This window comes from Ammospiza caudacuta, chromosome 7 (assembly GCF_027887145.1).
Source record: "Ammospiza caudacuta isolate bAmmCau1 chromosome 7, bAmmCau1.pri, whole genome shotgun sequence".
Taxonomy (NCBI): Eukaryota; Metazoa; Chordata; class Aves; order Passeriformes; family Passerellidae; genus Ammospiza; species Ammospiza caudacuta.
The window spans coordinates 2,861,493-2,874,971 of record NC_080599.1 but is presented as its reverse complement, the minus strand read 5'-3'; the positions used below and the strand labels follow the sequence as shown (position 1 = coordinate 2,874,971).

At 55.5% G+C, this 13,479-nt stretch overlaps 1 protein-coding gene across 1 annotated transcript in view; it reads right to left on the bottom strand.

The window, feature by feature from the left end:
- LOC131560169 (uncharacterized) overlaps nucleotides 1-12,890 on the bottom strand; it is a 47,307-nt gene extending 34,417 nt beyond the window's left edge. The window contains exons 1-6 of the mRNA XM_058808832.1: nucleotides 12,608-12,890; nucleotides 12,386-12,492; nucleotides 12,152-12,262; nucleotides 11,793-11,939; nucleotides 11,648-11,711; nucleotides 10,813-11,006 (exon numbers count right to left, since the gene is read on the bottom strand). Of these exons, the coding sequence (XP_058664815.1) occupies nucleotides 10,813-11,006; nucleotides 11,648-11,711; nucleotides 11,793-11,939; nucleotides 12,152-12,262; nucleotides 12,386-12,492; nucleotides 12,608-12,890 (906 nt within the window). The remainder of the gene's footprint in view (nucleotides 1-10,812; nucleotides 11,007-11,647; nucleotides 11,712-11,792; nucleotides 11,940-12,151; nucleotides 12,263-12,385; nucleotides 12,493-12,607) is intronic.
- Nucleotides 12,891-13,479: the final 589 nt, after the last annotated feature.

Sequence of the window (13,479 nt, the reverse complement as noted above, 5' to 3'; positions counted from 1 at the left end):
AAGAGTTTCAGCAGGCAATTTTTGGAAGAGATGGAAGGCTCTTGTGAATGAAAGCCATTTGGAATGGAGAAATGATCCCAAAGTCCATCCAATTGTATCTTTGTGTCTGAATTTAAATCAGAATGATTATAGATAGCTTCATGCAATTTGTCTACAAATTTATCAAAGTCTTCGTTCTTTCTTTGACAAATCTCTGTAAAAGACATAGTTGTAACTTATCTGGAAGTGCAAGAAATGCATTACATGCTAGTTGTTGGCTCATCTGTAAGACTTGATCAATGCTCCTAGCCTGGGCAGTGGCAGTAGCCCCAGGGCCCCTTGCCAAGTAACTGTTGTGCTGTTAAACCATACAGAGGATCACCCTGCACTCTAGGTCTTGCTGCTTCTTGAGCACACTTTTCCTCCCAGCTTTTATGAAACATCACCTGCTGATGGGGTGGCATTCTAAGTCTTAATAGGGTATGCACATCAGCTGGAATTAATGCGTTAGATGGAAAAATATACTGCAGAAGTGACTGTGCAAGTTGGCATTTTCAACCAAATTGTGAAAATGCAGCTCTCATCTTTTCTAAAATCTTCCAGTCGAAAGGTTCTCAAACTCTACTTGCAGCATTAGTTACTACAAGAAAAGCTTCTACATCATTGGAGAGAAAAGTCCCTTCTACAATAGCTTCTGCAATAACTTTTTTCTACTTTTGTTTCTCTTTGGTGGAGATAAAGCTTGGCCTGCAATTCCTCAGAAAGGATTAGGAGGACCATGCTAGTTTGGGAAATTGACACTGTTTGCCCCTAGCATTCAACAGATGCTTGACATCAGGCACAAATTCCAACGTCCAAAATGTAGTGAGCATCTATTAGGCTCAGACTGCAAGGATAATGTAGAATTGTGGAATTGGCCTTCAGTTATCCTGGCATCACTTTTTACACCAGGATTAGCTTCATCACAGGCCCCTACAGCATTCAAACAATTGGCTTGTTGGACAGGAAAACAAATTAACATTACATCTGCAATCCGGAATGAGCTTACCACTGATGTAGGTAGCATACACCACGCTGTGTTACAGGATAGGGCTGCTATAAATTTTTTGTTGCTAGCACAAGGAGATGAGCGTGAAGATTTTGAAGGGATGTGTTGCATGAATCTCTCTGACCACTCTGGATCTATTGACAAGAAATTGTCATTGCTTAAGGAGAATATGAAAAAGCTCACAGTGGTTGAGAATTCTTTTGATGAGTTGTTGAAGTGAGGGGAGAACGACCATCCTTTGATGCATCGAACTCAAGTTTATTGATCGATCATCCATTTTAAATAATAGTGTTAACGAACTTCATGCATATTCCAAAATCCGGGTTTATGATAGGCTAACAGAGAAAACTCTAACCACTCCTTTTGTTTTACAATACCATTGATTGTTTACACAAAATAAAACCAGTGTTCCCACTGTGATATGAAAGGTTCCCAAAACTTCCATATCTGTTCCCAGGGTGCCATCTTTTCCCAGAGAAGGTGTTTCGCTTGTTATGGGAAGACTGCCTTTGAACCTTGTTGTTTATACAATGATGCCTGAGAGAGTCTAATTGTTTATAGAAATCAGGCTGGGAACTGCTTTTGGAACTGCTTCACAACTACCTGTTACTTTTCTCTCAATTGCATGGCTTCATGGCCTTTTTCTTTAAGCCATGCTTGAACTAAACTCTCCAAAATGAGTGGCTAAAATCCTGGGGAATAACAGGCTGGCTCAAGGATTTAGTACCCTTTGGCATAATGATACTTTGTCTTCTTTTTTCAATTCTGCTTGTAGTGCCTTGCTGTGCAGAAAATAATTGAGCGTACTTTTAAATCAGTCTGGCTTGTGCAAAAACAAAACCGGGGAACTGTTGAGAGTTTTTTGCAGATTGAGGAGTTTTGGTTAGACAATGGCCAGCTTCAGCCGATGCACAATCCAACCTGCTTGTACTAATGGACAATGGACACATTCACAAACAATGGATAATGGACATATTCAGAAATGGGGTCGGTATATCCTTGAGAAAAATACAAGAAGAGTCATCAGGACTCAGCAAGTTTGACAGCAAGCTTGGGAAAGAAGGAAAAAACTGAACCATGTGTGGGCCAGAAGACGACAGCAAGACGCGTGAAAAATTAGGTGATCCAATCAGCATTCTAATTTAGATGTGTAAACAGCTAGGATTAACCAATCATGTATTAGCTAGAGACACGTGGACAGTAGAGATTTATTATAAATATAGTCTTTTTAGGGATAATAAATTTGGCTTCACTGGATCATATTGGTTGTGGTGTGATATCCCTGAACCTCCGCACCCCGCACAAGGGCAGCTGGGGAGGCCCAGCCTGGGCAGCAGCAGAAAGGAATTTCCCTGGCAGGGCAGGGCTGTGGTGCAGCACGTCCCCAGCAGGAGCCTGGAGCAGCCCCAGGCTCTGTGTGGGCAGGCAGGGGCAGGCAGGAGGCAGAGCTGTCAGCAAAGGAAGGGCCCAGCCAGGTGGGGCAGCCGGGGGATGCCGACAGCCTGCAGGGACAGAGGCGCAGGGCAGGGACACCGTGGGACAGCCTGGGCTGCACAGGGCACAGGGATGGGCAGCAGCTGCAAGACAGCCCTGCCAGAGCCAACTTGGGCAGCACTTTGGCCGTGGCTGTTGGCCCTGGGCCTGAGGCCATGAGGGGACAAGTGACCCTTGCAGGCCTGGGGCCTCATTGCCTCCTTGTCCCTGCTCAGCAGCCTGGCAGGGGCCGCCCCATGCTCCTGTCCCTGGCATTGCACATGCCCACATGCCAGTGCCCATCCCGGGAAGAGCCCTGAGCAAGGAGGGAGGGACAGGATCTGCCTGGCCAGGGGCTGGGGCTCAGGCCTTGGCCCTTTGAATTTCTGAAACACATCCAGTGGTGCTCAGCACAGAGATATCTTTGCCTTGCTTGTCCCCAGCTGTCATCACTGCCTCCAGTGTTCTGCTCTCCCTGGAACCTGGGGACACTTTCTCAGTCCTGTCCCTCACAGGGATCTATTTAAAGTACAAGAAACTTCAGTGTTTCAATCTCACTTTGAGCTCTTGAGAAGTTCTTTTAGCCCACTCTGAGGAACTGGGTCTGATGCAAAGAGCACTGAATCCCCAGAGGGTCATTAAGTCCCTGTGCTGTGTCTGTGCTGCTGAGCTGGGCCAGGCTTCTGGCCCAGAGGCAGCTCCTGGCAAGGGCAGCGCTGCAGAGAGACAGCTCTGGCCAGGAGCAGCTCCTGTGCACAGCCCAGCAGGGCTGGGACGCTGCCAGGGCCCCTCAGGGACACCAGCAGGGCATAGACAGAGCTCACAGGGGCTCAGCACTGGCAGGGGCTGTGGGATGGCCCCGAGGGGGCTGTGTCACAGAGGCACAGAGCAGTTGGGATGTCAGCAAGGGGCTGTGTGACAGCACAGAGTGGGCTGTGTGACAACACTGAGGGGGGAGTGACATCACAGAGCCAGCTGTGACATCCTAGAAGGTGGTTCTTTGACATCACAACGTGGGTTGAGACATAGAGTATGATATCATAGGGCAGCTGTGTGATGCCACAAAGAAGGCTGTGACATCACAGACAAGGCTGTGACATCACAGGGGAAACTGTGACATCACAAATCTGCTCTGTGACATCACGTATCAGCTGAATGGCATCATATGGAATCTGTGTGACATAACAGAGTGCTTGTGTGACATCATAGGAGGCTGTGTGACATCACTGGTAGCCTGTGACATCACAGGGGCTGTGTGACCTCACAAGGATGCTGTGTGGCATCACACAGGGCAGTATGACATCACAGGGGCAGTGTGACATCACAGGGCCTGTGTGACATCACAGGGGCTGTGTGAGGGCACTGGGGAGGTCACTCTGCCCCGGCCCCCTCACAGCTCCCCCCAGAGCAGTCCAACCCTGCTCGTGCACAGTGGGGTCCCCTGTCCCCCCGGGTCCCCCCGCACCCGGCCCCGCAGCCTCCCCCAGAGGATGTTCCACGAGATCGACCCCAGAGCCTGACACGGGGACGGGGGGACGGGGCCCTGGGGGTGGCACAGGGGGACAGGGACCCCCCAGCAGCGTCCTCGTGTCCCCCAGGGCCAGAGCCTGGGCCAGGGCTCCTTCACCCTGTTACAAACGAGGCCTTGAGAGCGCTGAAAAACCCCTGGCAAGGGATCAGCCAAAACCAGATTTAATATTAAGGGACAGAAGCACAAAATTCCTTGGCAAGAGTCACTCTGTTCCTGACTGGGCACTTCAGGCACACCAAGGAAACAAAGCAACTACAAAACCAAACAGAATCCAGGCAATAAAACCAGAAATGAACCATGAACTCTCCGTGTGTGTGTGCGTGCATGTGTGTGTGACTAAAGGACAGTGTGGGCAAGGATAAAAGGAATGCAGCCAAAAAGCTAAGCCGAGCTCAAAATTAACAGACCTTGATTGATACCTTAGACTTCAGCATTTAGCAAAAGAACAGCACTTTACAGTATTTAACCTTACTTAGAACCTAGGACTTAATGATTTCACAGTGGAATAACTCTTAACAATATTCAACTTATCTTATAACTCATACTAAACTTCATTACTTAGTAAAAGAACAACTCTTAGGAGCATTTAACATAGTTTACAGCTTGTGACTCACCCTTCCTTGCAGGCCTGACTGACTCAGCTATCCAAGGCACTCAAGCCCCTCAGAGTGCAGCATTTCTGCCACATTTCCCCAACACAGGCACTCCTGTGTGCACACAGACACAAAGAGTCAGTGCAAGGCACCTGTGAGCAATTCCCCTGAGGGCAGGAAATGCTCACTGTGGGTCCTTTGGCATCTCCCCAGCGGGTGAAGGGTTGAGCCTGGAGGAGTGGGGGGATCGGCCCAGGCTCCGTCGTTGTTCAGGATCCCCGAGTGCAGCAAACGGGAGAGTTCCCGGCTGGGAGAGGCCCCACTCAGAGGGAGTCTCTGGGCCAGGAGAGCTCCAAGGGCTCCTTTTGGAGCGCTGTTTGCAGGGCCCCAAGAGAGGGGCTTCAGTCCCAGCAATGGTTCATCCTGGCCGCATTTGGCATCAGCAGCTTTCTTTGGCAGTGTGAGAACAGGGATGTTGTGCCGCTCAGGGAACACAAACAGGTCCCAGGGCTGCTCCTATAGGAACCAGGAGCTGGTTGGGCAGCAGCAGTGCCTGGAGCAGACAGTGTTTGTGATGAGCTGCAGAGGAGCTGAGCCCAGGGGCTGTTGGCCAAGGCCGAGGCCCAGGGAGCATTTCTCAGCTGGCAGGGCAGGCTGAGAAGGGGAGGGGGGAATGTAGCAGCACAGGGCCCATGGAACCAAGGGAGCATTGTGACCCTGTGGGGCCCTGTGAGACCAAGGGACCATTGTGACACTGTGCGCCCTGTGAGACCAATGAACCACTGTCACACTGTGTGCCCTGTGAGACCAAGGGACCATTGTGACAATGTGGGGCCCTGTGAGACCAAGGGACCATTGTGACACTGTGCGCCCTGTGAGACCAAGGGACCATTGTGACACTGTGGGGCCTCAAGGAATCATGGAGAGCACTGTGACATTGCTGCGCCTCATGGAACCAGGGGAACTGTACTGATGCTGTGTGACTCCATGGAATGTAGGGGTCCTTGTGACACTGAGAGGCCCCATCAAACCAAGGGGCCCTTGTGACATTGCTGGGCCTCATGGAACCCTGGAAACCATTATGGCACTTGGGGGTGTCATGGAACCAAGGGGCCATTGTGACACTGTGAGATTCCGTGGAACCAAAGGTCCAGTGTGCCATTGCAAGGCCTCATGGAACCATGGAAAGACCATTAACTCACTTCACAGCCTCATGGAACCAGGCAGCCATTGTGACACTGAGAGGACTCATGGAATCATGGAGACCATTGTGACACTGTGGGGCCTTGTGAGACCATGAGACCATTGTGACACTGTGGGGCACCATGGAACCAAGAGGCCTTTGTGTCACTGCAGGGCTGCATGGAACCAAGGGGCCTTTGTGACATTGCGAGGTCTTCTGTCCTCAGTGGTCCATTGTGACACTAAGAAACCAAGCAGGACCATTGTGACACGGCAGGGCTGCATGGAACCAAAGCTCCAGGGTGACACAGAGTGGCCTCCTGTCATCAATGGTCCATTGTGACACTGCGGAGCCAAAGGAGACCATTGTGACACCACAAACGCCCATGGTCCAAAGGTCCATTGTGACAGTGCAGGCCTCACTGAACAGAGGAGTGACATTACATTGTGGGGCCTGTGGAACCACAGAGACTATTGTGACACTGCAAGGCCCTGTGGAATCCTTGGGACCATTGAGACACTGCAGGACCTTCAGGAACCTGGGGGCCATTGTGACACTGTGGGACCCCATGGAACCAAGACACCCTTGTGACACATCAGGGCCCCACAAAACCAAGGGAAGACAGAACAGGTCTGGCTGGTTTGGCCTCCCGTGGGCCACCTGACTGGTCCAGCTGACCTTGGCATGTTGAGGGTCTCTTCTCATCTGCTGCTGAAACACTGGGGCTCTGTGCTTTCCTTCCTATGGGAAAGAACTGTCCTTCTCCTCCAGGCGCCCATGGCCAGAACTGGGATTTCACCTCCAAATTTCCTTATATCCAGGGATTGTTCCCACAGCAATATTGCCAGGACAAATCTGTCTGGCAGTGGTTTCACAAGGGTCACCTCCCATCTGTCCCCAAAACCCTGGGGAAGGCTCTGTGCTTTCCTTCCTGTGGAAAGGAACTGTCCTTCTCGGCCAGGTGCCCATGGCCAAATTTGGGTTCCATCTCCAACACTGCCTATTGTGACAAACTGGAGGAGATTGTTGGCTTGAATCATTTCATGTGTGGGGAGGAAGGGGCAGGTCCAGCCTTGCCCTGCCCTGCAACCCCAGCCCTGCCCTGCCCTGCAACCCCAATCCCCCCCAGAGCCTCTATCCCAGCCCAGCAGTGTCTGCCAGCGCCTGGCACAGCACAGACAATGCTCCACAGCCACCTCTGCAGCCCCCAGCCCAGCTCCTGAAGGACCAAATGACCCCAAGGCCCACCTGGGGGCAGGGCCCAGGAAGACCAAGGGGTATTTAAGGCTGACCACAAGGCAAGCACACCAACCTCCTCTTGGAATTTCCGTCTGAACAACACTGGAATCCGGGCGTGGGTGCTTCTCTATATCTTATTTTTCTTTCTCTCTTTCTGTGTCTACTTCTATTTCTTTCCCCTTGCAAAGTTTGATTAACTTAAAATTGAAAAGGCTTGGGCTCCTGAAGTTGAATGGGCCAAGTTAATGCTTTGAGAAGTGTTTGTTGATTGACTGTCATATTAAATCTTTTACCAAAGTTTCACTGATTTTCTAAATTTCTCAGTAAAGGCTGTTTGGTTGTTTTGAGCTCCTGAGAATGTCTTGTTGGTATTTCTGCAGTACATCCAACTCAGAGGACACAACAGGTAATAAAACCTGTGCTCCTTTCCAGGCAGACATCACTTGTTCTGATGTTCTGTTCATCCAGGCAGTTCTACTTGTAGGGCCGATGTGCCCTGAGGTGCCAAGCTAAGATTGGCCTCTTGCAAGCTGATGAGTCGGCTGGAATTCCATCCTGTCCCATCCCTCAGCATCCCTGCATTTCCCATCTGTAGCCCTGGTCTCCAGCACGGCCATGGAGGCTCTTTGGGCTCTGGACTGTTCCTACAGCCCCCAAGGCAGCTGAGCTCTGCCTTTGGCACAGTCAGGCCTGGCCAGCGCAGGCCATGCTCAGCAATTGTTTGTGTGTGCCTGGCCTTGCTGTCTGCCCTGGTAGTGGCTGCACGGCCCCTTTGTGTCCCTGTGCTGGCCCAGCCATGGTGGCCCAGCCCCTGTGCTGGCCCGGGCCAGGCCAGGAGCATTGCGGCTGGGAACGGCCCCTGTGCCGTGGTGCCCACAGCAGCCTTGGGGCTCTGTGCCTCATGGCCTCCCTGCTGGGCAGCCTCTGCCAGCTCCTGCAGAGCCCGTGGCACCTGTGGGGCTGCACAGACAGCCCTGCTCCGGGCTCTGCCGGCCTCTGGGCCAGCAGAGAGGCAGCCAGGGCTGGCCATGGCCGGGAACAGGCCCTGAGCCCCGCAGGAGGATGGAGCTGGGCCACAGCCAGACTCAGCCCAGGCCAAAGCTGGGCTCATCAGCCAGGGCTGCCTAGGACTGGGCACAGAGGCTGGCGCTGACAAATGTCCTGGGCCCCCTCCCTGCTCTGTCCATGCCTCCAAGGGCACAGAGCAGCCTCCTCTCTGGGCCACTTGCCTGTTTGCAATGCCTTGCACAGGCGCTGGCCCTGCCCCACAAGGCCCGGCCTGAGTCCTGCCCCTGCACGCTCAGCCAGGCTGAGATGGACACTGATGGTTTCTGGGCCAGGCTCTCAGAGCCCAGCCCAGCTCCCTGCAAACTCTGCCAGCTGCCCTGAGCTCTGGGCAGCACCAAGGGCCTCTCCCCAGCCCAGCCCAGCCGCTTCTGGCCCCACAGCTCTGCTCAGGCCTGGCTGCTCTGGCCACTGCCCCACGGCCTCAGCCCCTGGCAAGGGCACAGCAGCAGCTGCAGCTGCCACAGGACTCAGCCCCAGCCATGGGGGAAGGTGCTTGGCCAAGGCCAAAGGAGGCTCCCTGGCTGCCCTGCTCCCCTTGGGCTGAGGTGCTGAGAGCTCTGCAGCCCCTGCTGCCATCCCATCTGCCCAGGGCAGCACAAGAGCCCCGGCCTTGGGGCCCTCAAGAGCTGCTCCTGCTCCAGGCCCAGGGCCCAGGCCAAAGCTGGGGCAGCCACAAAGCTGTGCCCATTTCTGTTCATTGCTGCTCTGTTGGGGATGGATCCTCAGCCACTTGAAGATTGCTGATGAATTTTATTACTCCACAGGCCACTTCTTTCTTGGGCTCTTCAGTTCAGGAATTCAATGAGAAAAGCTCATAAACATTTCTTCTAAACACCCAAACAAGACAAGTCCTTGGGAATAATTCAAGTCTTTATTCCTTCTGTGGTTAATTACACAGCTTTCACAACTCTATTCAATGTGAATCTACTATATTGAAAACAATGAAGAGAGAATTGTTTTGTCCTGTTCAGTTTTGTTCTCCTGTTCATAGACTGAGATCAGCAATGTCCAATTGATATTGACCCCCAGCACCTCCTAATGCAGTTTGAACAGATATGAAAATCAAGACCCTTCATGGCTGAAAATCACTCAGATGTTGTCCCTACCCCCACCCCAATATTTCTCCCATCCAAGCCCTGGGACTCAGAGCAGCTGAGGAATGGAGTCACATCCAGGGATGTCCCCAGGGCTCAGGATTGGGGCTAGGTCAGTTAAATCTCTTTATTGCTGATCTGGAAAGCTGCCCTGGTCCCTTGCTCAGGGCTGGTGTCAGTGCCCAGAGCCAGAGGGGATCCCTTTGCTGGGGGCTGTGCCATGGCCACCTGCCCTGTGCCGCGCTGGCCGCTCAGGCACCAGGAACCAGCAGCCACCGGCACTGCCAGGGCCAAAGGCCAGGTCAGCCAGACAGAAAGGGGCAGGGCTGGGCACTGTTCCCATGGCAACCGGCACTGGGGGGGACACCTGGTTCACCTGGCCTGGCAGTTGCCATGGAAACCCCCGGCAGGGACGGAGGGCACAGCCCCTGGCACTGAGACACTGCTGGGCCGGGTGCTGAGCGCAGGGCTGAGCACGCAGAGATGGTTTTGTTCTTGCTGAGCTGCAGCACAGCCAAGGCCTGTCCTGCCCCTCGTCAGCCACGCTGGGGAGGGGCTGGGGCTGCGGGGGAGCTGGGGAGCTGGGCAGGGGACACAGCCAGGACAGGGGACCCCAACTGAGCCCGGGCATAGCCCAGAGCAGAGCACATCATGCACAGGGTATGAAGGGGGGAACAAGGAGGAAGGGGGGAATTTTGGAGGGAGGGCTTTTGCCTTCCCAGGGAACACTTAGGCAAGAGGGGGCCCTGTTTCTCCAGTGGGCAGGGTCACTACCAAGGACACAGACACTAAGTTAAGGAATTGTGTCATTTCTATCATGCACAGCTGCAAAGATTTACAAAAGGATAAGCTCAACAAAGCACATCATTATTAGCAAAGAATTACAAAAGAAGCTCAGCAATCCATCCAGTCATGACTACCAAAGGTTGCCTGCAGTGATTAAAGAAAGATGCATCAGCAGTTCCCCTCAGGCTTTACCATCACCCAGACCCACACATCAGCTGGGGAAGCCAAGGACTGCAGAGCCACTCCCAGACACTGGGAACTCCTGCAGGTGCCTCCACCTTTGCAGGCAAGGAGGCTCCAACCCCACTGGGAGAGGACACAGCTTTTCCACTGTTAAACAAACAAGCTGACATCACTGCTACTTGTGGCAATATCTGGTTTCATTCTCCTCATTGGTTCCTCCCAAAGCCTGGCCAGGACTCAAGGAGGAACCAAGGCAGTTGACTTTGATCCTTCAGCCCCAAACAAGGCCAGATGGGGCCAGGTCTGGTTTCTCAACACAGAAAGATGAATCCTTGTTTTATCAAAGAACACATACACTGATCATGTTGGTAATAATGCTTCCTTAAGGATTGGATACAAATATAACATTTGGCTGGAAGGTTCCTCTAGAGGTGAACTTCACCTCAGGGCCTGTTCAGGCCATGATCACAGCCTGCTCAGGCCTTGGTACTTTGATCAGTCCTGAGACCTACAATGAACTACAACCTTCCTAACAATTCTTTCAATAACACAGTTAAGATTGAGGTCAATAATTGTGCTACCCTGTCATGGGGTTTAATAATCCAATCTTGTTCATTATTGTTTAACAGAATTACTGTAATTTCTCCTGGATATTCTGCATCAATTTGTAGCAGCGGGAGCTGGCCCCAGCTGAGGTTCTGGCCCCTCCTGAAAGGGTGCTCCCCGCAGACCATCTGGTGCAGCAGGATGCCCAGGGACCAGACCGTTGCTGCTTTGCCATGGTACCAGCCAAAGTCATTCCATTCTGGGGGGCTGTACGACAGTGTTCCTATGGAATACAGATGGAATTCATCAGGGGGATGCTGCTGCTCCCAGAGCCTTGCCCCAGCATCCCTGGATGTGCGGGGGCTGCATCAGGGGCACACAGGGTGACCACTGCCCTCTCGCCAGCATCTGGGACTTGTGCACAAAGTTAGGGTTGGAAAAGAAGCCTCTGGTGCTGGAAGAGGGCAGCCCTGGCTAGGCCCGACCATGACATGCAAAGGAAAAACCCACTCCATGCTGGGGAAAAAACCTGCCCTTATCCTCCCTGCCTGCATTGTCCCAAAAATATTATGAAGCCAGGCAAACAGGGCGAGTGGAGCAGCCCAAGCCCTTCCTCTCGTCTGCACACCAAACTGGCTGGGGCACATGTTCCGCCCTCCCTCTCTGCTACCCCCACCCACGGGGGGTTTGGTCGGGCTGGCTGCCCCAGCCCAGTCCCAGTCCTGGGCAGAGTGGCTAGCAGAGGGTGCCAGCAGGGCTGGAAGATGGCTGCCCACCCAGCCCTGCTTCAAAGTAACTCAGCTGAAGATTCAGTGCCCTGACTGGCAGCAAAAGGGAGAACTCCCGCTGCCACAGCCAGCTTGGGCTGGGAGATGTTGGGCCATGAGATGTCAGCAGCGGGAGCGCAGCCCTGTGTAGGCTCACCTGCAAAGTGAGTGTAGACTGTGTCCTGCAGGTAGGTGCCACAGCCAAAGTCGATGAGTTTGGCCTGCCCGGTGTCCAGGTCAACCAGGATGTTCTCTGGCTTGATGTCCCTGTGCAGGACCCCGCAGCTGGTGCAGTGCCGCACGGCCTCCAGCACCTGGTGGAACAGCTCCCGCGCCACCTCCTCGGGCAGAAACCGCCGTGCCCGAATGAAACGATGCAGGTCCTGACACTGCTCTGGCCGCTCCAGCACCATCACGATGCAGTTGGGGAGCTCGAGCCACTCCAGCAGCTGGACCACACCGGGGAAGCCAGTGGACACCTTGGCCAGCAGCACAATCTCCAGGGGTGCGCTGGTGCCGTCGGGCTGCGGGAGGAGCACGATGCCGTTAGTGGGGCCGAGGCCGTGCCAGGCCTGGGGAAGCCCTCAGCCAGCCCGGGATGCTCTGCGCCCTGCGCTAGGCCCATGCCCGCTCTCCCTCGGGGCGTCCTGGTGGCTCCCACCCTGCCAGGCCTCGGCTCATCCCCGGCCGGCAGCCCCGGCTGCTGTCCCCGCTCACTCACCAGCTCGCCCCAGTGCCGGACACGGTTCCGTGGCACCCTTTTGATGGCCACCTGCAAGCCAAGGGCAGCAGCGGGGTGAGCTTGCCGCCCGCACTGCGAGCCCCATCCTCCGCCCTCCGCCCTCCTCCTCCTCCATCCCCTCCTCCTGCGCCCGCCGCCGGCCCCGCCGCTCACCGGGGCGCCGTCCGAGAGCCGCGTGGCCGCGAAGACTCTGCCGAAGCCGCCGCGCCCCAGCAGCGAGCCCAGCCGGTACCGCTCCTGCAGGGCCTCCTGCGCCGTCCCTGCGGGTGGGACGCGGCTGTCAGCGCTCGGCCCGGGGCCAGCAACGGCCCCCGAGCGCCCCTCACCCGCCCCGGGCCGGCCACGCCCAGGCGTTCGCTCTTCGGAACGCCGCACGGGAGGCTCGGGGCCGGCAGCCGCGCTGCCGAGCGGCGGAGCTCAGGCCGGGGAAGCGGCAGCAGAGGCGGCGGGAGCGGCCGCGCCGCGTGTGTCCTCCGTGGGCCCCGGGAAGAGCACGGGCCGGGGCCGCGACTTGGGCCGGGGCCGGGGCCGGGGCCAGGGCCGGGGTCGGGACAGGACCCTGCGTCGGGTCTGGGGCCGGGCTCGGGCCAGGCGGAGGCCAAGGGCGGCGATGCCGCCCCCGCACCAGGCACTGATGCCCGCCCAGCAGCGCCACCATCAGCACGGCCAGAGCCGGGTGGAGGCGAGACCGCGGCGGGACGGCCGGGGCTGGGCACGGGGCAGCCCCGCCCGGGCCCGGGGGCGGGCCGGGGACATGGCCCAGCTCGGCAGGGGAGAGGGAGGTGGGGAGAGGAGAGGGATGCCGGGCAAGGACCCCGAGAGAATGGTGCCCGACAGCGGGAAAGGGAGAGAGAGAGAAAGAAAGAGAAAAGAGAAAGAAAGAGATTATTCCAAATATCTCTTTGCTGCCGCTGCTTCTGCCGAAGCCTCTACTGCTGCCGCCACTGCTGCTGCTGCCGCTGCCGCTGCTGCAACTGAAGCACCGGGGCCGTTCGTCCCCGTGTCCGTTTCCTGCTCACCCCACGAGCCCCACTTTCGAGACCCGCGTGCCCCGGGGACAGCCCCTCCGTCTGCCCAAACACGGGAACTTTGCAGTGCTGAGCCCAGATGCAGAGCCCTAACTCCTGCACACCAGCACAGCGATCCCCTCGCTTGCTGCTGTGCGTTGTCCTTGCTGAGTGTCAAACACTGTCGGGACACCTTCCCTTGGGGAAGGATTCCTACCTGACCCGAGCACTGCACTCACA